The sequence below is a fragment of the Carassius carassius genome, chromosome 13 (genome assembly GCF_963082965.1).
Source record: "Carassius carassius chromosome 13, fCarCar2.1, whole genome shotgun sequence".
Classification (NCBI taxonomy): Eukaryota; Metazoa; Chordata; class Actinopteri; order Cypriniformes; family Cyprinidae; genus Carassius; species Carassius carassius.
Genome location: NC_081767.1, coordinates 3,740,571 through 3,767,471, shown reverse-complemented (window position 1 = coordinate 3,767,471; position 26,901 = coordinate 3,740,571). Strand labels below are relative to the sequence as shown.

The 26,901-nt window shown below is 36.4% G+C and overlaps 1 protein-coding gene across 3 annotated transcripts in view; it reads right to left on the bottom strand.

Annotated features, from left to right (window-relative positions):
* The window catches only part of LOC132155844 (A-kinase anchor protein SPHKAP-like), a 94,496-nt gene that overhangs the window by 23,032 nt on the left and 44,563 nt on the right, over positions 1 to 26,901 (bottom strand). For all 3 annotated transcript variants that reach the window (XM_059564575.1, XM_059564576.1, XM_059564577.1), the window contains exons 2-3: positions 18,467 to 18,569; positions 13,068 to 13,178 (exon numbers count right to left, since the gene is read on the bottom strand). In XM_059564575.1, the coding sequence (XP_059420558.1) occupies positions 13,068 to 13,178; positions 18,467 to 18,569 (214 nt within the window). The remainder of the gene's footprint in view (positions 1 to 13,067; positions 13,179 to 18,466; positions 18,570 to 26,901) is intronic.

Here is a 26,901-nt window from a genome sequence, read left to right as displayed (position 1 = left end):
CAAGTGACACAATGGTTGCTGTTTGTCATTAACATGCAATGTAAAATAAAGCATATTTAAAAAAATAAAATTAAGGAAATATCATGTTTGTAAAAAATATTTATGACTGGTTATGTTATAAATTTAAACAAATAAGGTCATTTTGTACTGTACCCAATTTAGTTGAACGTGATGTACTAAAATAAGCAAATGGAATAATTATTATTTTTTAATCAAAAACTATTAACAATGGCAAAAAGACGCAACTGAATTACTAAAACTTTAACAATAATTAAAAACAAAATGGAAAATATAAACATAAAAATAAACTCAAAATATTAATGACAAAGAGCTGCGTTTGTGTTTGTCGCCATGTCGCCGAAACGCTGTTATTTTCATCTTGGAGTCCAATCACGTTTGTTTGGCCTTCCCAGGGACACTGTACTTGGAGATTAATGGTTACAATTTATGTTTAACTCGGTTCCCGAAAATTATAATCCGGATTCGCTCAAAGATTATTCTTGAAAGATGGAGCAGTTCCCTCTTTGTCTGGAGAAGGCGTTGTTTATGGACCACAACCGGTAAGTGTATTTAATTATTTAAGTTGGTCCGTTTAACAGTTTCTGTAACTTATTACACAAAGGGCAACGCTGTTTAGCTTTGTTAACTAGATGTTAGGGCTGTGCAAAAAAATCAAATGCGATTTTCATGCGCATCTCGTCAGTAAAAACGCTCCTGTGGTAATAAGAACATCTCCAGCACATGCTCCTGCCCACTTGCTTCTCAAAACTACTCCAATACTAGCCTGCGTGGGCTAAGCTGCTGTCGAATCACAACACAGAAACCACTGGCCCAATCAGAACTCGTTATGTATTTCTGAAGGAGGGACTTTATAGAACAAGGAAGTCATCAGCCCGTTTTTATGACAGTGAAAACAGCGGTATACAGATAAGTGAATTGTGTGAAAAACACTGTGTTTTTTTACACGCGAAACATGAACACATATTATATTGCACACTGTAAACACAATCAAAGCTTCAAATAAGCACGAAAAACAGGACCTTTAAATGAAATTATAAAAGGAATGGAGGAGATGAGACCAAGCAGGAGTTAAGGGAACACATACACATTTTCCAAATCCCCTAGAGTTAAACAGTTGAGTTTAACCATTTTCGAATCCATTCAGCCAATCTCGGGGTCTGGCGGTAACACTTTTAGCTTAGCTTAGCATGGATCATTGAATCTGATTAGACTGTAAACATCTCACAAAAAAATGACCAAATAGTTTCTATATTTTTCCTATTTAACACTTGACTCTTCTGTAGTTGCATCGTGAACTAAGACCAACAGAAAATTAAAAGTTGTGATTTTCTTGGCTGATATGTCTAGGAACTATACTCTCATTCTGGCATAATAATCAAGGAGCTTTGCTGCCATACCATGGGTGCAGGAGTCACAGTGGTATTACACAGTGCCTGAAAATAGTCCCCAGCAACTTTGCTATTTCTGAAACTACACAAACTACCTGGGGACTATTTTCAGACAAAGCTCCTTGATTATAACGCCAGAATGAGAGTATAGTTTCTACCAGCCTAGAAGATTGCAACTTTTTCATTTTCCGTTGATCTTACATTGTAACAACAGAAGAGAAAAAACGGTAGCACTTTATTTTACAGTCCTGTTCCTCATGTAAATACTATGTACTTATTATAGTAATTACAATAAGTATGTAATAACTAGGTGCTAACCCTGAACCTACCCCTAAACCTAACCCTACCCCAAATAGTTGCCTTGTATTACCAGAACTTTCTTAGATAAATACACTGTAAGTACACTATAAGTACATGTAAGTACACATACTGTAAAATAAAGTGCAACCGAACAAACGGTAAAACTCAACTGTTTAACTCTAGGGGAGCTGGAAAATTAGCCATTTCAAAAAGTTTCCCTTCAACAGCTGAGCCTGAATTAGACTCTCACCATTTGCATCTCAGTAATACAATACAGAACACAATCCTTCCGCTTGCTCATTCTTGTACTCTTGCACATCACGTCTGATTGCCCATCTGTCTGTCTGGATTTCTGTACCACACTATAACATTAATTTACTTCAGTGTATTTAAGCACTACATACTGGATGCTCTCTCTCACGCACACACCACATATTTGTTTGTGTATCATGGTGAGAACTTTCCATTGATGACTTCTGTTCCTACTGTGCTAATGATATTTTCACCCAGGCTCACTGGAAAAATGTGCCTCTACCAACATTTCAGCAAAACTCCCACAACATACCTATGCATTCAATTCACTGCAGTTTTCAGATTAAATGAACACTGGAGGCAGTAAAAATCCAACACTTTTATTCCTTTTAACACAAATTATGATTAAAAAAGATTGATTTTCATGTGGTTCCTTGCTAAGTAAACTTGCTCAGTACCTCACCTGGTAACTGATGTGGAGCACTTGGGTACAAGTCACGATAAACAGTGATGATAAAAGAGAACAAAGACTTGAAGAAGAAAGCTAAAATGGCATGGTTGCTTCAGCCATTGTGTTTTTATCTCAAGTTTGCTTTATCACAGTTAGGTGGTACTTTATGTTATTTTAACATCACTCACTGGACATTTAATTCCCGAACTGTCACAATACTGACAACAAGCAGTGTCATAATACTTTGCCACATTCACATTCACCGGATTAAACAGAACACATTTTTAGTCCCACTCACTGGACATTTTACTAACACTGAAAATGTGCATAAGCACCATAAGCAACATCCAATGAGCCTTTCAGCATCTTTATGTTTTCAGTAAACTGTTAAAAAAAACCAACTATGCCTTGATTTCCACCATAGTCATTAGAGTTTTTTTGATACCCTACTGGGAAATGTAATATGCCTTAATTTAGGATATACTGATCCAAATTCCAAAATATATTTATGTTTTGATGTGATAAGAACTTATATATATGTAGAACTATACAGGATTCTAATAGCCTACTCCAAATAAGATGGTTTCGGGCTGTCAGTGTAAATCCCAATATAAATAAAGTTATTACCAGGCCCAGATGAAATCTGCTGACTTTTTTTATTGTGCATTTTATAGACTGACTCTGGCAGAAAATCTGTGTGATTCTATGGAATGGATTTATATGTTGTAATACGTGATAAACATAGTTGATTAATTCACTCCTTTACAGCGGCAAGTATAATCAAACTGTCAAGAATACTTTATAAACAAACACATTAGGAATGGGAGAAGCATAAAACTTTGAGAAAGGTGCAAGATTCAAACCTGTGGAAATCAGCAGGGATTTCTGTGGGTGCAATCATGCCCTGTTAAAGCCACAAAGACTACAAATCGAGTAGTTTGAAATGCTTCTCACATCCTGGTGATTTGCTGTAATACTACATCCCAATCATAGTGCACCAGACTATGACTAAACGGTCGCATTTTGAAAGATCTGTTACAAACCTGAACAGGAACACCAAATGACTTGGTACTTAAGCAAACATTAACAACTCCGACATTCCAGACAGGATTTATGAGGAAGACAGGAGAAAACATAGATAAGAAAGTGTTTCAAAACACTATTTTTACCCCGAATTTACTATGCATTTGTAGTTAAACTAACTGTTTTGACAGAGTAAAAATTCAGTAATTCTTTACTCCTGAACCTGAAGACCTTGATTTGACCTTGTTTAGGTTAGCTTTATTGGGACTGAAGCTAAACTCGACTTTATATTACCATGGCTGTTGTATTTATTTGAGTATAAATATCATTATGTGTTTTATTGAAACTATATTTATATCTAACTATAGAAATAATGATTAATGCATGGTTTAAACTTTAAAGGATGCTTATAATGTTGTTGTTGTTTTTTTTTTTTTTTTTACAAATACCATGGTTAAAACAATGCAAAACTGTGGTAAATTTTCAATGAGGGTAAGAACAAAGTGGAACGATGAACTTAAAAACCTCACGGTTATTTGTCCTGTGTAATATACAGTGTTGGGAACGTTACTTTAAAAAAGTAATTAGTTATAGTTACTCACTACTTGTTCCAAAAAGTAACTGAGTTAGTAACTGAATTACTCTATAATAAAAGTAACTCGTTACCAGGGAAAGTAACTATTTGCGTTACTGTAAAAAAAAAAAGTTGCTATATGTCAAAGTATTTTTTATTTTTAGCAGTTTTCACAAGTCAGTTGAAATAAGTAGAACAGACAGGTGTTCGTACATAACTTTCGATATTTATTGCACGTCAACAGACAGCAAGAGTTTTATCCTGCACTCTTTGTAAGAAAAGTGTTTTTGGCCACTAGCTTTGTAGATGCGTGTGTCACACATTACATGCACGTTCTTGCCTTTGACTACAATGAATTTGAAGTAGTGCTTATATCTCCACCTTGAAAATGCCAACTTTTCATCGGATTGCTCCTGACTCGCCATTTCTCCTGCTGCTGCGAATCTCTGTGTAGCTGTTGCGTGTGTGTGAATGTGTGTGTTTGGCGCCGCTGGCGCGTGTGTGTAAAAACACTGGCTCTGATTGGCTACCATGAAACACATGACTCTGCCTTAGCCAATCATAATCGCTTATCTCGTTATTAACCCACCTGCTCACTCGCTGTGTGAGCCAGGGGTGCGTTCGGATTGCATATTAAATCAATGCATAGTAACGCACCGCATTTAACGTTCAGTAACGTTAACGGCGTTGTAACGACGGGAAAAGTAATTAGTTAGATTACCCCGTTACTGAAAAAATAACGTCGTTACCTAACGCCGTTCTTTTAAACGCCGTTATTCCAAACACTGGTAATATATGTGCTGTCCTAATGAACTGATGAAATCACTGGCTCTGTTAGCCTTCAGAAACTTCAAGCTGTGACTGAACTTCAATAATTAAGATACAGATGAAGGTAAAACAATATCTGTTAAAAAGTCCCAAACTCAGTCTGCCTGCTGAGAGAGTAATTTATTTTTCAATCCTATATAAATTATGTGCTAATTAACATCTCAAAACCAAAGCATATTAATGTGTCTACTGGATGAAATATGTGAACGCAATAGAAATTTCACTATTATTATTGACCTCTGTTCTTAAAATGATCATTGTTTCATTTCAAGCCTAAAAATATTTGGTTTGTTTTGTCACATGGTATGACAACCCTAGTTCAGACGATCTGTCACTGTCTCACATATGCACACGCAGAATGAGTCCTCAAAATTGCTGGGTTACAGAGGTCAACTCACAACTTTGAACATTTCACTCTTCACTGAAGTGGGAGACGGCAAGACATGGGAGAGAGAGGAAAGAGGATGGAGGCCGAGAAAGAGTGGGGGAGGAATTAGTGAGAATGAGATATCGAGACAGGGATGGAAGGACAGAGATGGCTGAGTGTTGTCCTTGCCAAGGACAAACTCATTTCACCCATTATCATCAGAGGGGAGACAGCAGACACTAGCCACCATGGCTAAAAATTACCTCCGCTGGGACGCGCCACAACCTCGCTGCTCGCTACACCACTGAGAGAGAGAGAGAGAGAGAGGGGGTAATGAAAATAATGGAAAGGGATGGAGAGAAGTGGATAAAAGAACAAAGCTGGGGATCATGGGAGTGGAAAGATGTTGTTTTGAGATGTTGCCATATTTCACTACTAGAACAGAGTATACGTACTCTTTATCATTTCCGACTGAGTGGGTTTACACACAGATCTGCGCTTTCACATCCACTGAGGATCTAAATGGGGCATGGAAGGAGTGAAAAAGCAGACATACGGACACACACTCATGTCCAATGGCAAACCTGTGATGTGTCCTGGCATTTGAAGTTATCAGAGCCCTTGACAGACACGTGCGTCACAGAGAGCTCAGGTTTTCGTGGTTTTGACATATATGTGTGTGTGTGTGTGTGTGTGTGAGCGTCACCCCGAGGCCTCAAGCCTTGGTTTGCTAGGCGCCCAGTGAGGAAGCAAATTCATCGGTGCCTGTGGTTATGACCATGCTTGGCTGTCACATCCTGAAGGCGAGATCTGTCAGCAACCATTAACCAGTTAAAGCCCTGTCTTAAAATACTTGGACACTTTCTTGACATTCTGGAACAGATATCACTGTGCATTTTTTTTTGCAGGAATATTTGTAGTATACAATGTGTTATATATGAAAATACATATTTGAGAAAAATAAAAGAATTCTAAAGAATTTTGATCTGAGGACAACTGAGGATATTTCTAATCAAAACATCATACCTATAGGGGGATCTTGACTGATTGTTGTAACTATAATAATTTGTAACTGTTTATTACGTGGTGCTAATTATGTATTCCCAATGAGCTTAATTATTTGCAGATGGAGCTCTGTTAATTGGTCATGTGTTTATCTTAAAAGAGATGCATTTGAACATTTGTATACTCCTGATGAAGGTCGTGTGACCGAAACGTTGTGTGATTAAAATTTATTTGCAAGTTTAGATAGTGTGCGGGAGTTCCTTATATAATCAAAACATCAAAAATGTCAATTTTCAAACCCATCTGCGCCTTAAAGGGCTAAGTATCATAAATCAATGTATCTTTCAGAACACTTCCTTTGCAGTTCCGAAAAAAACTGCAAACACTCTGACATCAAATAAATGAACACAATGACATGTAAATACATTTCAGTGCAGAATCTTTAATGAATCCGTCACAATGTAATACAGGCTTTGCAAAGGGGCTGGTGACGTATGGTATAGTGGCAAATATATTGGACCTAGCAACCAAACAAAAAAACAGCTCTTTTTGAAAGGTCATCAATGGAGAAAGATGCTTTATGGGTCTAGATGGTGTAGTTACAGCACCTACTACGAGCAGATATTAACAACCTGGTAAATTATAAATGGACAGAGAGAAGATGGAGTGTGACATATAAACCTAAATTATGTCTGGTTTTGAAGCAAAAATACATTTTACTGACATTAGAATCAGGCCTTAAAGAAATTTTTTATATATAAATATAATATATATATATATATATATATATATATATATATATATATATATATATATATATATATATATATATATATATATATGAGAAATGAACTGTGACCAAACCTCTAACACAGGAGGAGACCTAAAGCTCAGCTGTTCCTGTCTGTTTCACAATCTCCTAGATCATCTGTTACTGACTTGTATAATGATAGGTGTCGTTTCAGCACAGCTTTAAGGGTAAGATAAGAGTTTCAAATAAGTCCTGTCATATCACTGACTTTAAAAAAAAGAGGTTATACAGATACACATGGTCTCTGTCATGTCACTCTACACACAGTGCCCTCCACACAAACCCTCTGTCTGTCTCTCAGGGCGTCACATAACTCCCTTGGCGCTGTACAAGCCTTCTGCTGCAATAGAGACCAGATGACATGAGAGACAAGAAGAGAAGGGATGAGAATAGATGGAACAAGATGGGATGAGAGACAAGAAGAGATCAAACGAGACGGGAAGAGATGAGAACAGACAAGAAGATGTGGGAAGAGACTAAAAGAGTCAAACAGAAGCAAAAAGACAAAAGACATGATGATGTGAAGTGAGAAAAGATGAGGCAAGAAGACATGAGAAAAAAAGGCGAGGAGACACAAAGAAGGGGCAGAAAAATATGAGCTAAGAAAAAACAACAGATGAAAATAGATTAATAGAGAAGAAAGACAAGAAGTGCGGAGAAAAGATAAGGCAAGGGGAGAAGAGAGACAAGAATACATGAGTAAAGTTGAGACAAGGTGAGTCAAGAAGGGAAGGGAAGAGAGACAATAAGACACAAGAAGAGAACATGAGACAAGGCAAAGAGACAAAAAGAGAGACATGAAGAGAGGACATGAGACAAGGTGAGGAGACAAGAAGAGAGACAAAAAAGCACAAGAAGAGGACACAAGACAGGTCAAGGAGACAACAAGAGATGAGATGAGATAAGAAGGGTGAAGATAAGACATTGTGAGATGAATAGCGTCAAGAGACAAGAAGACACCTGAGAAGAGAAGGCAAGTCAAGGAGATGATAAAAAGAGACAAGTAGAGACCGAAGAGACAATAGATAATAAGAAAAGAGACAAGGAGAGATGTGGAGTTGAGAAGAGGTGAGAAGACACAAGAAGAGATGAGAAAAAGTGATGAGAACAAATGAAAAGACAAAAAAGACAAGACAAGGTGAGGAGACGAGAAAAGACAAGTTGAGAAGAAGAGACAAGATGAGAAGAGGCAAGAAATGAAAATGAAAGGACAGAAAAGGTTAGAGCAGACGAAACAATAAGAGAGGTGAGGAGACAAACAAGATGAGAAGAGAGGACAAGTGACAAGATGAGTCAAGAAGACAGAAGATGAGAGGAGATGGAATGAGAGCATATGAGACAAAGGGAAAAGAGACGATAAGAAAGGGGAGATAACCCTAGAGAACTTCTACAAACAAACAGAGGAACACACACACATTCTTTATCATCTTAGCTATTGTCCACAACTGCACACTCACAAAAACAAAAAAAAAACAGTTGTTTAATTACAGACCAAAGCTATCAATTATGTCATTCTGTTTCGACGGTAACCTGACAAAGCCTCCTGACTAACCCCAGCCTGCCGCAGACCCCTGCGTCTCAACCAAACCCACATCATCAATTACAACATGCATCACAATCAAACTAAATTTAATCCGAGAGGATAATTTCTGAGATGGTTTTATGCTAGTGGATTATTTTCTGATTTACCAATGAAATGGATGTATATTTAATCCCACAATATTGGAGGCTTCTTAACTCATTTAACTCAGTCCTTCTCTTGAGAAACACACCGAACACCAGGCTGCTCCAGAGGGACTGGCTGTGCAATTAGCATTCTGTCCTTTTCCTTTACTTGAAACTATCTGCTAAATGACAGCTAATAATCTAAATTAGAATGAATGCCAAATTAATTTCTCACACACAGTTTTTGTGGATGGATGATTCCTCCATGTCCAGCAGAGATCAAAGCACAAGTTAATTGCTGTACATAGTGTGAAGACGAGAGAAAAACATTAGATTACACAAAATCTAATGTCTAGTGGTTTATCATCTAAAAGAAAACAGAGGATCAGAGGATGAAGACAAGGGAGAAGAGCTAGAAAATGTCATGAATGAAACAAAAAGCAATTGAGTGCATTTACATGTATGAGCTTACATTTAATGAAGTGACAATGTGTGAGGTCATGTTCACACTTTATACTGTTCAATTATCAAGGAAAGGTCATGAATGGTTTAAACAAAACCTGTTACCTGTTAGCCTGCGGAAAATCCCTATCAGTGGTAAAAACAGTAATATTGTGAAATATTTTTTACAATTTAAAATAGGTGTATTTTAAATGCACATATTTTGTAATGTTATTTATTTCTGTGAGGAAAATTTCAGCTTCATTACTTCAGTCTCATAGTCCAGTGTCATATGATCCTTCAGAAATCATTGCAATATGCTGATCTTCTGCTCAAGAAACATTTCTTATTATTATCAATGTTGAAAACACTTCATATTATTTGTGGAAACTGTGATACATTTTTTCAGGATTCTTTGATGAATAGGAAGTTCAAAAGATTTATTTTCAAAACAGAAATCTTTTGTAACGTTACAAGTACCGGTTTCACAGACAGGGCTTAGACTAAACCAGGATCAGGCCATAGTTCAATTAGGACATTTAAGTCATTTTAATTAACATACCTTAGAAAAAACATTACTTGTGTGCATCTTGAGACAAAACAAAGGCACTGATATATTTCAAGATAAGTTAGTGCAAGTTTCTTTCAGTTAAAACAGCTCTGACTTACACTTTAGCCTGTGACTAGGCTTAAGTCTTGTCTGGGAAACCGGGCAAATGTCTTTAATTGAATACCTCCTTGCTGAATTTAATAAGTATTCATTTCTTTTAAAAAAATTATTGAATGGTAATGTATATGCTTATTATTTGATGTCAGGACCAGAGAAAAATACTATGATTTCTGCATTTTGGTTTTCTTGCATTTAAGATCAGCTTTTGACTATTTAAATCACACAGAAACATAAGGCAGTACAATAAAGCTAATTCAGTATTTACTGACATGTTGTTAAATTCCCCTTCATCTGATTGAAAGATACTGTATATTTTTCTAATTTTATATGGTTAAAAAAGAACCTATGCTATGTATAAACAAGTTAAAATGTTTAATGTGGAAGTTATTTTTTAAATGACATTTGTCAGGCTAGAGAAAATATAGTTTATATGCATGTATAACTTCATCCAGCATCATTCTCATGAAAGCCATAAGGCCATGCCTCTGCATTTTCACCAACAAAATGGAGCGATTACAGGACGTCTGATGGGCTGTGGAGGATATACAGCTGATTACTGATAATGGCAGTGAAAGCAGCTGTGTATCTGTATTCAGATATAAATATCGATCACTGCACATTTATAGAGCAACTAATATGGCAAATGAAAGCTGAATTGTGAGATGAATGAGGGTTTGCTCTCGTTTCTCACGCAAGCACGTTTGAGACTCATGGATGTAGAACGACATGAGGGTGAATAATTAAAGAAAGAATTTAAATTTTTGGGCAAAATATCTTTTTAAAAATAGACAACGTTCAGAGACATTTGAGTAAATACTAAGAAGAAAAATTGTTGTTATAAGTGATACATACATACAGTACTAGCATCATATAGCATAATTACGGATTTTTGAAAATTACCTTTCATGTAGTGTGAATTAAATCTAAAAGTGCACCGTGGATAAAGTTATTGTCTCTCAATGACATTGAAATTGAAATGAGTCGTTTTTAAAACTAATCCCAAGCCATTTTCATGTTGACTTCAACATGAAACATTAGCATATTGCCCGCCCACTTGTTGGTCTTTTCCCATTGGTCTAAATGACAATGCTAATTCATTCTGTGCCGCCAGGTGCTGCTTTTGAATCATTGAGCGAACCGTTTGGGAGTCGTTGAGCAAATAAGGTAAAAACAATAAATGCATATTATAAGACAATGAAGTGTTTTTTTGACCTTGCATGCATTTTAGCCTGTTGTTGGGGACTCCCAAAACCAAAATATAGGGGCACTTTAAACCATTTCAAATATCAAAATTCAACGTTTCATGTTTAAAACAAAACATTATTTGTAACTCTGAGCTCCATCAAACATCGGTGTAAATACATGTAAATACATGCTGCTTCAAATGCAGATTCCATATTTGTTTGAAATGCTTTCTTATGTTGGAATGAAAAAGTCTTACCCAAAGATAAAAAATGGAAGAAAGATTTAAAACTGAACACAATCTTGCTGCTCAAACTGTGTAGAACCATTTTTATTTTAAATATTTTTTTTGCTCCTTTTCTATTTTGCATTTACTTTTACTTTCCATACTTAAGTTTAATATATATAAAAAATATTTTTATACTTAAGTACAATAAGCATCACATACTTTAAAACTTTTACTCAAGTTATATTCTATACAGTGACTTTAACTTCTATCAAAGTCATTTTCTAGTAAGATATCTAGACTTTTACTTAAGCTTGGCTTTCAGTTACTTTATACAGAACTGTTAACAGTTTTTTTCTTTACTAAAAATACATAAAACAACACTTAATTTTAACATTTAATAAACTCATGTGATGATCAACATTATGTCAACAGAACTCATCAAAATAATGTTTGCAAACCATAAAAAAATAAAATTATTAATAATAATAATAACTCACCACCATGCATGTCTTTAAGTTGTGGTAATGTGTCTCCTATATTTCTTAAGAGTGTGTCTTTCTCACATTCTCTCTCTCTACTTGAGTGTAGCGTTTGCACTCAGCGCTGGCATTAGTATCTGAGTGCCAGCTGGTGTGTGTGGGTTTGATTCCCATGTGGAGCTTTTGTGTTAAAGGAACATCATGTGTGACATCAGCACAGTCCTGATGAAACCTGTTCTGACTGCACCTGAGCCTGCGGGCAGAGGAGTCACAATCTGACCACTGAAGCACACTGATACAGAACATTTCAAGCGATTTTCTGCCATCACAAATTACAGGTTGTGTTTTCCTGGCTACAGAACTAGTGGTCATCAACCCCACCTTAAGTAATTAAAAAAGTTTTTAAGAAAAAGTCTGAATTGTAACAAGTTGCGAATACCTTTTAAAATAAATATTTTTTAATTCAGTGGCAGAAATGGGCTTCCACAGTTAGCTGTTAGTTAGCTGTCAGAATCCATTTTTTTACTAACATTTGTTGATTCCACCATGTTTGAGATTTTTGCGTATAGGTAAATGTTTAAACTTTGGTGTTTAATATGTTTATCTATCAGGATAATACGTTTGCCTCAAGTTTTAAAAATGTCATGTTGTGGGCTTTGGGAATAAATCATAAAGACGAAAGAACAAAGTCTGTAGCTCCTTGTATTGCTAAATGCTAAACAATCTTTAGCTGCCTTGACAAGAATTTTTAAGTTCATTAGTTGAATTCAAACAACTGCTTCGTAAAATGATTCACTGTTTCAGTGAAAACTCAGCTCAAACATGCCTCAATTGAGCTGCATTTCCCAAACTAAATTTATTATTTTAACTGGTTGAATTCTAGCAAAATGCTCCAGACCACACAAAAATGAAGCAAAGACTTGCAAAACTGAACATTCCTGCCGTTGAATTTCCATACAATTAGCACTGTGCAGATTATAAGACAAGTAGCGTTTCATCCCCAAGGAGCAGAAATGCTAGCGTAATCATGGCATAATGTTATGCATAGTGAGATGGGTGCAGATCCATCATTTACATGAGAGAAGAAACTTGTCATTAAAGTAAAGTGAGGTATAAAATCTGTCATTAGACTCTAATTATCCCATCCTACAGTTAGTGCAGCTAAATGTATTCTCTCATTTCTGAGAATTGCTGCATACATTATTCAGCCACAGCCAACATCATACCACATTATCACCCCAATCAAGAGCACATTTATCAGCGGGAAGCTGAACACAATATAAACGCCACCAGACTTCCACACAGTAACACACACAATGTTAATCACATGTATGGACATACGCGTGTAGATAAGAGCGTGTGATATGTGAGAGAGACTCACTGTAGGGCAGCCGCTGTCATGCTGGTCCTCCAGGAACCCAATTCTGCAGAGCGCCTTATCGTTCTTCAGCCAGTACTCCGACGAATCCAGAACACTGTTACTGCACAGAACCTGACACAAACACACACTTCTTTCAGACTAAGGCACAACAGTAAAAAAAAAACATTACATTTTGATGCTAGTTACATCTGTATCGGGTGAACCTCTCATATACTGTATCATTTTTAAGATGCTGTAGGCATCATAAATTGTAAAAAGTTGCCATGTGTGATCAGATTTCATCAAGAAAGATCCACAGAACCATTTAGATTTCTGACAAGTCTTGGGCATATGTATGTAAAGGCTTTTCCACATTTTTTGGACTGGATTGAATTGAAAAGTCGTATTTAGCTAGCAAGTTAAAAACTACGGAGTAGTGCCATTTAAATATAAAATAGTCTTAAATGTCTGGAATCAATGAATCATTTTTTTAATTAGTATTAATTTGATACAATATTGAGATTTTTTAATTTTATTTATTTTTTTAATATATTTTAACAATCCATATATCAATATTATTTCTTAAACGGGTTTTTGATTTTACTAAATAATGTTAAAGGCAGGGTAGGTAAAAAATTTATAAACAACTTTCTTCCAAATTTGTTTAAACTTTCTATATATATCAATGCATAATTAAAATGTAAGTACTCTGATAAAAAGAGTATAAAAATCGAGTGACTCTAGACCGTTTAATCTGTATTAAAAACAGCTCATTATTTCCATTCGGGACGAAACATAGGATTGGCTTAGGCGACTGTCACTCTCTCGCAACCATGGCAACCACCCTTTTGCCACACATGACCTGCCCACTTGCGCATGCACGTTTGATTTGAAGAATTCAAGAGGCACGGATCCTAGGAATACCAAAAAAAATGGCAGAAAAACAGCAAGCAAAATTCACAGTACCGGCCTATGCAGTTAGTGAAGGCAAACCAGGCAAAAAAAGGAAGACAGTAACAGTACAAGAAAAGGCAATGAACAAAAAGTCTTTGGATAAACAAAGAAATAAAACGCGAGTTAATATCTGCATGGCTTTCCAGCAATGGCGAGAACTGAGGGAACTCAAGGGGCTGAAAAGTGACTCCTTGATGGCTTTATTTCTGCTGGACAGGTAAATCTTTCTTTTTGTATTTTGATCATACATATTTTTTTGTTTATTTTTTCATGAAGCATGTGTCATTAGCACACGTAGCTGCATAATATAGCTCACATAAAATTACTTAGCGAGCCGTAGTAGAGACAATAAATAATCCAGCCCAGAAGGGAGGAGGTGAAGTGAATGGAAATAATGAGCTGTCTTTAAAACAGTCGGGAGAGGTCTACAGACACTCGATTTTTATACTTTCTTTTTCAGTGTACTTACATTTTAATTATGTATTGATATATAAATAAAGTTTAAACAAATTTGGAAAAAAGTTTTTTATACATTTTTTACCTACCCTGCCTTTAATTCTATAAAGCAGATCACATGCACATGACATACAGGTCATTAATCACAAATTTATTACTAAATCAAATACAAGCAAAATTAAAAATGTCTGCACCAAATAATCCCTTATTTTACAGAAATATTGTTTTTAAATAATAATAATAATAATAATAATACTAATAATAAAACTATTTATCATAATTATGAATCAAATGAAATACAGACAATATATATATTAAAAAAAAATTCTTAATCTCTTCAACTCTTCAGGCTTCCTGACAAAATGATCTTCCATTTATCTGCACATTTTAGTGTTTCAATTACATTATCTGGATATTTTTAAACACAAACTTATTAAGATGTTTCCATTTTAAATGAATGAATTATTCATTTCCCTGATTTGATTTGAAACGGCACTCCCAGTCCTCCATTTAAATTCTCAGGCACAATGTTAATGTGTTAGTTTGAGTAAGCAGCTCTTCGCCTTTGGGACTCTGGGACTCTTCGGGACACATTAGCATTTACACTCCAAATGTGAAGTGGCCACGTGTATCACGCACAATCACCTCTGAATGTGCTTTGACTTCTTGAAAGTCATGTATACCTGTATTTAGCACTTATTACTGATCCGTTCGCCCAAGATAAATGATAATACTAGGATTACTATGAATCCATTCTGTCCAAAAGCTACATTTAAGTACTAGTATAGAATACAGTGCATAATTGCTGCAGCATATGATCACAAATTTAATTTCTTTTCTGTCTCTAACTCTCAGCATACTAACTTATCAGGGCAAGCAAGCCATGACTGTGGTGATTAGCAATTTGTTATAATCATTTACATACGAATATTTAATATATACTTCTGGCAATCATGCTGTCACTAGAGTGTAACATACCAACTTCACAGCCAAGTAACCATGTCAGTAATGGACTATTCTATATTATTAATGAAAAGTTGAGTGTGTGGCCTGTCAGTGAACCCTACTGAACATGTAATATTTCATAACGTGAATGTATATGTGTAGGTCATGTGCTCAACTAATGCTTTCATTCAATTTCAATTTCATTCAAGCACAAACAGATGGAAACTGAAAATGTTTGCTAAAAATATAAACCTCTAATTGAATTAGCACTACTACTGGTATGTAAGACACCCCTCTAAACCAAACGCAAACCCTCTTCTGTTAGCACATAACCTTCAGTTTGATCCATTATCAGTGTGACTGTAAGCATTGATTATCTCAGTGTGTATTTAAGTGTGTGTGTGTGTGTGTGCACACGTTTACTTCGTTTAATTAGTTTGTGGGTGTTTGAGTGAGTGTTTTTCTATGTGTGCGCACATGTGTGTATTTTCTCTGCCCTTGCTGTGTGTGCCATCTGTAGCGACTGTTTTCCTGGCAGAGTCCACCATATGACAGGGATGCTGGGACAGTTGCGTCACGGTTCACTGTGGTTAAACTACTGACAGAGCTAATATGCCATTACAGGAATGGGTAACCTTCGGCAGATGGGTAATCATTAGCACACGAGGGATAAGCGCAAGAGAGATGAATGTGTATTTATTTTATTTGGTAGTTACATTTAGGAATGTAGTTAATCACATTGCCAAGCAACTTCAGGTCAGGCATAGCCCGAAACAAAGCTAAAGAAAATTTTTTGCAAAACAGAAACAACATCATTAAAAAGTAGCAATTATTTAATAACAACAACAACAACAACAACAACAACTATTATTAGTAATAGTACTAGTAAAACATAAAAATAATATAACAATATGAAGAAAAATACAAAATTATGCAATTATTTATTATTATCAAATCATTACATTACATTATATATTAACATTATACAACATAATAATAATAGTAAATAATAATAAATTATTAAAAAATAATGCATAGTTTTTAAATCTATCTAGCTTCCTGTTTATTTTTAATTTATATACTTACTTTAATAATAATAATAATTATTATTATTATTAAAAAACGTCATGTTGTTACTGTTACTACTACTAATATAAAATATATGTAATAACAACAACAATAATAAAAACATACATAATGTTATCTTTTCTATTATTTTAATGATAAAAAAATGTACATTTATGAAAATATTATTTAATCATTGCTATTATTAAATAATAATTATTAAATAAATACATTTTTTTATGTATGTTTTAATTTGTCTATTTATTTATTTATTTATGTCCAAAAGCAGAAAAAAAATTCTACATAGCGACTATGGGGATCTGAAAAACAAACAAAAAAAAACTTTTGTGACTTCCTCTTCCCCTGATCCAGCATCTGCTCCCACAGGGGTCGTTTTCCTTTAACACCAATCCACTAATAAAGCGCTTGGCTGATTGAGACAAAAGTTAAAAGAGCTAGAAGACAAGGGAGATACTGGACTAATCATGCTGCTTGTTCTGTCACACTCCTGGTTTCTCTCAGTCTCTCTCTCTGTCCTTTCTCTCGCTCACACTAATGTAACCTGACTTGTAGTGCAGCTGCCTACAGAGTAAAAAGTGCTGATGGCAAAAAGCCACAGTCTCTGTTCCCTGGACAGGTGGGAGAGTCAGCCAATCAGTAAGGCTTCATGTTAATCACACTGTGATTGGAGCATGAGATTCTCGCTAGTGCTCAACCACAAGAGCTCACATGGTGAACATGGTGCCTTGCCGCCAGAAACCTACTGCACACCAACTAAATAGAGCCCTGCATGGGCCTCAGATTTAGTGTCCGACAGCTTATCACAATTACCAGCCTGACCTGAGCCCGCCTTTTTCAGTTATGTATGTAATGGCAGAGTGATTATATTTCGTTTTGTTTTTATTAGTTTATTTCGAAAAACGTTTGGAGCATTTTTTTGTTCATTAAATATAAGTTTTTGTTTTTTAAAGTAATGACCAAGCGGCCAGCGGCAGCCAGTAAGTTGATCATATATGTTTGATCAATTTAGCCTACTCAAATCATCAACGACTTGCCTAAAATAAAATCCATAGATATAAAACAGTTCAAGCATATAAGAATGTTTAAGCATTAAACCTAGATAAATGTGCGCTATATCCAATAGTTTGTGTGGAAAGTGGAAGCTATGCACGCTTTGCAGAACATGGAGGCGCCAGCAATCACTTGCATGTTTTCAGTGGATACGCCGTAATTTCTCCTCATAAGGTAAGAGTAATTCATCATTTGTAACTGTAAAGGGTATGATTTTATTTTTGTTCACTCACAATATCAACAAAACATTGTGCTTTTATAAAATAAAGAAAACAAACATGATGCGCTTTCTTCAGTCTAGACTTGAATAGGAGTGCTTCACAAAAATGAACAAAAACTCAGCGAATAAATGCCTCACAGATGATAAATCTATCTATAGAAAGCTTTAATTTAGTACTTAACGAAATAAAACATATCAAAAACAAAAAACTTTTATTATAATCATAATCCGTATAGATGCATTTCTTAATGTCATTTCCAATGAGGAGATGGTGAGCACTGCACATGACCAATTGGCTCATTTGGTAATCAAATTAAAACTCTTTCAAAATGCAGCTTTTCCGGAAGCATTGGAAACTTCTGATAACTCCCCACGCTCTAAGTTCTCCTGATGCTCTGCATGGTCAACTGTCACTTGTGCGTGCGTATATGCGTTGCGTATTGCATAGGCAATGTATAATATTTATAATAGCCTATAATCATTATAACAGTATTTCATACAGTAGCCTATGTGTTCTCTGTGCATATTTGGGCACAATAAAACGAGAGAAGCTAAATGAGCCCGAGCCCGATCTGAAAAAAAAAAAATTGGCCCGAGCCCGGCCTGAATGGATTCAGCGTGTCGGGCCCTGTCGGGCTTGCAGACCTCTGCAATAAAATAACTTTCATGTAGCTGGAAGCATTTGCACTCATGATTTTAACACACACACCTTCCTGCAGGCAGAGACAGAGGACCCAAGGGTGCTCTCAGATTTGACTTCCTGTGTGTCCGCGGACTCAGACCCCTCAAACATGGCAGATGATTGGAAATTACTGTGGAAAAGAGAGAGACAACAACTGAATCCACCATCAATTCAACAGAGTGCATTAGTGTCTCTCCACTTTTTCAGCTGGATTGATTCCAGAAGTATTTTTTTTTCATTTATTTTTTCCATTCATTTTATTACGTCTTTTCATTTACCCCATCATTTAAAGCGCTAAAACCAGCTGTCAGATGTTTTCGCGCCACTCCCGGTTGCTGAGCAGCTGAGTTTGACAGCTGCCTGTCAGAGTGACTCAGTCGTTTTTTAGGATTGTAAATCTAGTAAAAGAAATGGACAAATACAAGCAGTGTGTGGACAGTGCACAGTAAAAGTGTACAGCGTGTTCGCAGCTTTCATAATACGATACATACATTTAATTCACTTTTTTTTTTTATTCTGCAATTTTGCGCCCCGTCCAGCAGATGGCGCCCCAGGCGGCTGCCTGTGTCGCCTGTCGGCAAAGCCGCCCCTGCCTCCGTTTATCTTCGGTACACAGTTTAAGATATTTTAGATTTAGTCCGAGAGCTCTCAGTCCCTCCATTGAAGCTGTGTGTACGGTATACTGTCCATGTCCAGAAAGGTAATAAAAACATCTTCAAAGTAGTCCATGTGACATCAGAGGGTCAGTTAGAATTTTTTGAAGCATCGAGAATACATTTTGGTCCAAAAATAGCAAAAACTATGACTTTATTCAGCATTGTCTTCTCTTCCGTGTCTGTTGTGAGATTTAGAAATACAGCAGTTTGTAATATCCAGTTTGTGAACGAATCACTCGATGTAACCGGATCTTCTTGAATCAGTTCACCAAATCGAACTGAATCGTTTAAAACGATTTAAAACAATATGCATTAATCCACAAATGACTTAAGCTGATAACTTTTTTAATGTGGCTGACACTCCCTCTGAGTTCAAACAAACCAATATCCCGGAGTAATTCATTTACTCAAACAGTACACTGACTGAACTGCTGTGAAGAGAGAACTGAAGATGAACACCGAGCCAAGCCAGATAACAAACAAAAGACTGACTTGTTCTCAAGTCAAGAACCGTTTCTGTCAGACGTGTTCGATTCGAGAACCGAGGAGCTGATGATACTGCGCATGCGTGATTCAGCGTGAAGCAGACTGACACACAGAGCGTCTGAACCGAACTGATTCTTTTGGTGATTGATTCTGAACTGATTCTGTGCTAATGTTATGAGCGCGGGTAAACCGAAGGCTTGAATCAAGGGCAATCATCGCATATGATGTCATTACGCCGAGCGCAAAAGAACCGGTGAACCGTTTTCTTCAACCGGTTTATTGAATTGAACTGTCCGAAAGAACTACTGGTGATCCGAAAACCGATGCAACCGGTTCTTGACTCGTGAACGAGTCAATGTTTCGTTCATTATCTTGCTCAGCTCGGTGTTCATGTCCAGTTCTCTCTTCACAGCAGTTCAGTCAGTGTACTGTTTGAGTAAATGAATTACTCCGGGATATTGGTTTGATTTAACTCAGAGGGAGTGTCAGCCACATTAAAAAAGTTAACAGCTTAAGTCATTTGTGGATTAATGCGTATTGGAGACATGAACCGTTTTAAACGATTCAGTTCGATTTGGTGAACTGGTTCAAAAAGATCCGGTTACATCGAGTGATTCGTTCACGAACCGGATATCACTAAACTGCTTTGTTTTGAAATCTCTCACAACAGACAAGGAAGAGAAGACAATGCTGAATAAAGTCATAGTTTTTGCTATTTTTGGACCAAAATGTATTTTCGATGCTTCAAAAGTTTCTAATTGAGCCTCTGATGTCATATGGTCTACTTTGATGATGTTTTTCTTACCTTTCTGGACATGGACAGTATACTGTACACACAGTTTCAATGGAGGGACTGAGAGCTCTCGGACTAAATCTAAAATATCTTAAACTGTGTTCTGAAGATAAACGGAGGTGTCACGGGCTTGGAACCACATGAGGGTGAGTTATTAATGACATAATTTTGATTATTGGGTGAACTAACCCTTTAATACTGTCAACCTCACAAAGAGCAAAAAGCAAAAGGATCATTAAATGAGCTGATAATTAAATTAAATCATCATAAAATGTGATCAATCAAATGAACATTTGTGACATTTGGAAGCCACAGAATTTAAGACTACAGGAATACAGTTTTACTACATGAAAGCATCTTAAAGTTTTAGTAGATACTTGTGTCACACACTTTCTTGAAAACTTTCCTCCTAAGATTTCTTTTAGTGTGTTTCACAGAGGGAGAAAATGACATGACAGTAAATGATGAAAATTTGAGCTCTTCTTTATTATCTATAGTCAAAGATTTCAAAAGTCCATCTAGAGCCGTCTGTAATGGACTGTAAAACACATTAGCGATGGTCAACTACCTACAAAATCAATTAGTTGGTGGTTTATCTGAATGATACCGGATTTCCAGGGAGCATATAGACTCCATTTTAAAATCACTTTGAGAGCAACAGAATGGAAGAGACATGTTTTTCGATGTCTGGATTACTTTTAACAGATTTAAAACACAACACACATGGCAGAACGCTGAAAAACAGCTTGAGACATGATGCATGTGATATGACATCCGTCTGAATCTGCACCGTTGTAACATTTCAGAGAGGGTTACATACCGTGCAAACTGTCTAACAGCTGAAACACAGCATGCTGTGAGCAAGCTAAAAATGTCAAAATAAGAAAAAAAAATCTAAACCAATTACTAGTCGACTATTTGTTTTTGTTCCTTTTTTTATTTCATGCTGTTGTCTTTTCTCTCACTTATCTGATTGTTTCCTCGAGGATATAAAGGTTAGATAGCAAACGGCATATGCTTCCATTCAGGAAGGCAAACACTAGAGCATCTGAAGGCCTATCTGTGTCATTCTAAGGTGTTGTCTCGGGATGTCAGCCTATATTCATCCAAAATGTCTATGAATACCTTTCGGCCTCAATCAAGGATTACCTGAGAGCCTTGAGGGATCTTTTAGCACTAAACACTCAAAAGAGCTGCAACTACAAGCAACTGTGTTGCCGTAGTGTGAAGTTTGGCTGATGAAAAGGAGAGAAACATACTTCAGTTCCCTTCCATCAAAACTTTGGCAGATCAAAAGCCATGCCATGTTAAAGAAAAAATACTGTTCTTTCGTAGTTATTCTTAGTTAATTATGGTCAATAATTGTTCGCTTTTGGCCATGTGACTCAAACATTGTGTTTGACTTCCATGAAAAGCCATATTGTCTGTCACCAGACCAGAGGTGGGTAGTAACGAGTTACATTTACTTCGTTACATTTACTTGAGTAAATTTTTTGGGTAACTAATACTTTTAGGAGTATATTTAAAGATGGGTACTTTTACTCTTACTTGAGTAAATATTTTGGGAAAAATCTGTACTTTTACTTCGTTACTGTGGGCGACACTCCTCTCGTTACTTACGTTACGTTATAAATGTTATAAATGCTTCAGTTTATTCCAAAAGCGTCTACTTTTCTCTGGACAATGAGCGATGCTCATTCGCGAATGATTCATTCAAAGGCTTGATCAAACCAATTGGCAAACGAGTGAATTGGTTCATGAATCAGTTTGAATGATTTGTTCAGTTCCCTGCCACACGCACTGAGCGTCTGAAGCGGTTCACTCAGAGTTGTAACGTTTAAGAACAGAAAGAGCGTTGAAAACGTGGCTGGAACTGCACTGAATTGAAAGCAAATCTGCAAAGGCTATTATTTGCTTGCGATGAAGATCCTTATTAGATGAACACCACGTGCGCTGTTCAACAGGTAATAACTTGGGCTACATTCGATTACAGTACACAATACCACTGTGACATTAGTTTGTTGTACGTGTGACTTATAACAGAACGGAACCAAGCTGAATGCAGCTTCCAAAAGACAAAAAATAGCCGATTAAGATTTAATTAATTTTAATACAATCACACCGGCGTGAGAACGTTCAGCGAGTCATATCATCAGCTGCTAAATTCAGATCTGCAATCGCTTGCTGGCGCTGAGCCAGAGATAGATGCGTTTTTACAGCACTGTGCATTATAACCAATCACACACGATTCTTTTGAGCTTATTAAAGCATTGGCCAATCAAAGGTGTTCAGATGAATCATCACTAAAATAAAAAGATTAGTAGCAGTTTTTATATCACATTAACTTTCAATGTTAAATTCATATTTAATATAAAGTAAGTCGTATTAAAAATATGTTATGGCATGACACCTATATCTGTTACTTAAGTAAACAGACAGGGTTTTATAATAAATTACATAATTAGGCTACTTTGACCATCGCATATTATCATTATGAACAATCTATGTAATGTGAGAATCGATATATTTCATTATATAGTTCATGCGTCTCTGAATGTTTCTAATAAAAATGAAAAAAATAAAAATAAATAAATAAATAATGCTTAATAATAATTTGCCAATATGCTGTTGTGGCTGCTGTGTGTCACATGACGACCCCCCTATGCCTAGACACAATTAATGTGATATTTCCACAATATTTACGCTTGCAGAAATATATTTCTGCGTGCAGACAGAAGAAGATCCGTCAATGTGCATTTGGTTCGTTATGTTCAGATGTTAGGTAACTAGGCGGGCATGTGAGGAGTTTTCTCTCTTCTCTGTGTCCGAGGTTATTTATACATATATAATGCATACTTTAAAATATAATTTATTTTGTGATGCAAATCCAAATTTTCATCAGCTGTTAATCCAGTTTTCAGAGTTATGATCCTTCAAAATATAATTCTAATATATTGATTTATTACCAGTGCTGGAAACAGTTTTGCTGCTTAATATTTTTTTGGAACCTGTGACATTTTGTTTGGGATTATTTGATGCATAGAAAGATAAAAAGAACATCATTGATAGTAAATCAACATATTGGAATGATTTCTGAAGGATTATGTGGCATTGAAGACTGGAATAAAGGCTGATGAAATATATATATTTATACACACACACACACACATACATTACATACATTTTATTTATATATCTAAATAAAAACAGGCTCAGTATAAATGACCCAAAGTAACTAGTAACTAACTAATTGAGTAGATTTTTTATTCGATACTTTTTTACTCTTACTCAAGTAACTATTCAGACTAGTACTTTTACTTTTACTTGAGTAAATATTTCTAGAAGTACTTTTACTTTTACTTGAGTACAGTTTTTGGGTACTCTACCCACCTCTGCACCAGACGCAGATGCAACCACAAACACAACAAAATCAGTCACAAATCACAGCCAATCAGAAGAGTGCGTGGGAGGAGCCAAAACTGCTGTCTTGGACTCACAGCGAAAAGATATATACTTTGTGTGTATATATATATATATATATATATAATTTTTTTTTTTACATCATTTTTTTTACAACAGGTACACAGTGACTGACACAGTCTTTGTCATGGAATACACACTTGTTTGTTCACAGTTTGAACGTTCTAGTTTCCTATACGTTATTTTCAAGATCTTAAAGGGATAGTTCACCCAAAAATCAAAAAATTATGTCATTAATAACTCACCCTCATGTCGTTCCAAACCCGTGAGACCTCCGTTCATCTTCGAAAACACAGTTTAAGATATTTTAGATTTAGTCCGAGAGCTCTCAGTCCCTCCATTGAAACTGTGTGTGTGGTATACAGTCCATGTCCAGAAATGTCAGAAAAACATCATCAAAGTAGTGTAGCAGAAATGCCTCGAGCCAGACAAATTAAAGAGTCGATCAGGGCTGTGGCTGAAACACGAGCCGAATTCCTCAGTAAGGCAACAGGAAGTCATAAAACATTCTGTGCCACAAGTCCCAAGCAAGATAACCAACCAACTCTTCCACAGAACAGCTTTCAACATTAACACCACTAGAACAATTATTGACATGAGATTGTCAAATTTGGCGAAATTAATTGAAATGCAACGCTGGACATCACATGTAAACCCATGAGAGTTATACACCATATACTTAAGCACTTCCCCCACCCAGCAGAACCAGACTGAAATTCCTAAGGGGAAGGGGGCCTTTGAACCTCTGGTCTCCACAGAAATCTTTGTCAAGAGAATGACAAAGAAATTGTCTTTTCTACATATATATGGACCAAAATGAACTCCAAAATGACTTCTAAATGAATATCAGTCCATCGCTTAACTCCATATTCATTTATATGTAACCCACGCATTTGACTATCATGTTATAATCACTTATTGTGTATGTCTTTTAATAACTATGGGATAGCTTAAGGATACATATTCATGTCTAGTATCTATGTAATCGAATCTGCTTGCTTGTCATAGTCCTGACAATCAGTTATTTGTCAAATGTATCATATTCTTTTTATAGGAATCATGTCCAAAATTAGACCCTGCAAGAGCGGGAAAATTCGGACCACATGCTTGGTAAGATAAACATATGATTTATGATACCCCCGAGCCAAGACAATATCTGATTGGTCAAGACAACATTTGAGGTGTGGCCAACAGGCCAGTTTAAATACTCAGGACACCATAAAATCTGGCTTTTAACTTCTAGCTTTGCTCTGCTATTAGTCATGTATGCTTTTAGTTGTTAGCTTTGCTTCTGCTACTAGTCATGCCTGCTTTTAGTTCTAGCCTTGCTTTTGCTATCAGTCATGCCAGCTTTTAGCTTTGCTTCTTAGCTTTAGCTTTTAGCCATGCTGTTTGTCATCATTGTTCTTTGAGCGCGTTCCCAGCGTGCTTCAGCCTGCACGCCTGCTGCTACTTAGCCACGATGAGAAGGAACACCACCTAGTCTCGCCAAACTTTACTTCTTTTCTTTTCCGTTTGAGAGTTTTGTGTTCTGAGTTAAGTTTTGTAACGTCGAGTCTCCGACGTCTGACCTCGGGTGCCCGTTCAACTTCAAACAGCAACACAACTCCATCTTTAGCCAACGCCCAACCACGGGCTTCCCAAGACGTCACTTCAATGACTACTGAACTTCCAGCCAATCGGCGACATCTGGAAAATACCCTTTCAATGACAACAAAGGGGACTCCCTTTACACAGGAGACGCAAGTACTTACCTCCAGACTCTGATTTGTACTGGTGTATCTAATATAATTTTAACCTCATTGAGGAACTCCATGCGAGGGTTAATTAAGTGATTGATGGTTGTTCATGTCTATGCAATTTAACGTATTGCTGTAAATTTGGGATTCCACATTTCCATTCTCTTAAACTCATCTTCCTGCAACTTGTGTGAATGTGTGAGTGTGTGCGTTTGTGTGTTAGATTAGTTTATATGTCTTAGATTGATCTAATAAAGCCTTATTCATATTGAAAAGAGAAGTATCTTGTGTTTTGTGCTTACAAGTTAATGTCTTAAACTGCCGATCTTGTTACTGTGCTAATTGATAGTGTTTTCACTATACTTTGGATATTAATATCCAGTGCAGATTTGATGTTAAACGGCTCGTTCAGTGAATCGCAGGGCATCTCAGTGATCAGCCGTGAAACAGTGATTCTGTTCAAATTCCCTTTAAAATCTTAAATGATTCCCTTTGAGCCAAATTGACCTGTTTCCCTTACAGTAGTCCATGTGACATCAGAGGGTCAGTAAGAATTTTTTGAAGCATCGTAAATACATTTTGGTCCATAAATAGCAAAAACTACAACTTTATTCAGCATTGTCTTCTCTTCCGTGTCTGTTGTGAGAGAGTTCAAAACAAAGCAGTTTCTCATATCCGGTTCGCGAACGAATCATTCGATGTAACTGGATCTTTTTGGACCAGTTCACCAAATCGAACTGAATCATTTGAAATGGTTCGCGTCTCCAATAAGCATTAATCCACAAATGACTTAAGCTGATAACTTTTTTTAAAGTGGCTGACACTCCCTCTGAGTTCAAACAAACCAATATCCCGGAGTAATTCATTTAATCAAACAGTACACTGACTGAACTGCTGTGAAGAGAGAACTGAAGATGAACACCGAGCTGAGCCAGATAATGACTCGTTCTCGAGTCAAGAACCGTTTCTGTCAAAAGCGTCCGATTCGAGAACCGAGTAGCTGATGATACTGCGCATGCGTGATTCAGCGTGAAGCAGACTGACACACAGAGCGTCTGAACCAAACTGATTCTTTTGGTGATTGATTCTGAACTGATTCTGTGCTAATGTTATGAGCGCGGGTAAACCGAAGGCTTGAATCAAGGGCAATCATCGCATATGATGTCATTACGTCGAGCGCAAAAGAACCGGTGAACCGTTTTCTTCAACCGGTTTATTGAATTGAACTGTCCGAAAGAACTACTGGTGATCCGAAAACCGATGCAACCGGTTCTTGACTCGTGAACGAGTCATTATCTGGCTCGGCTC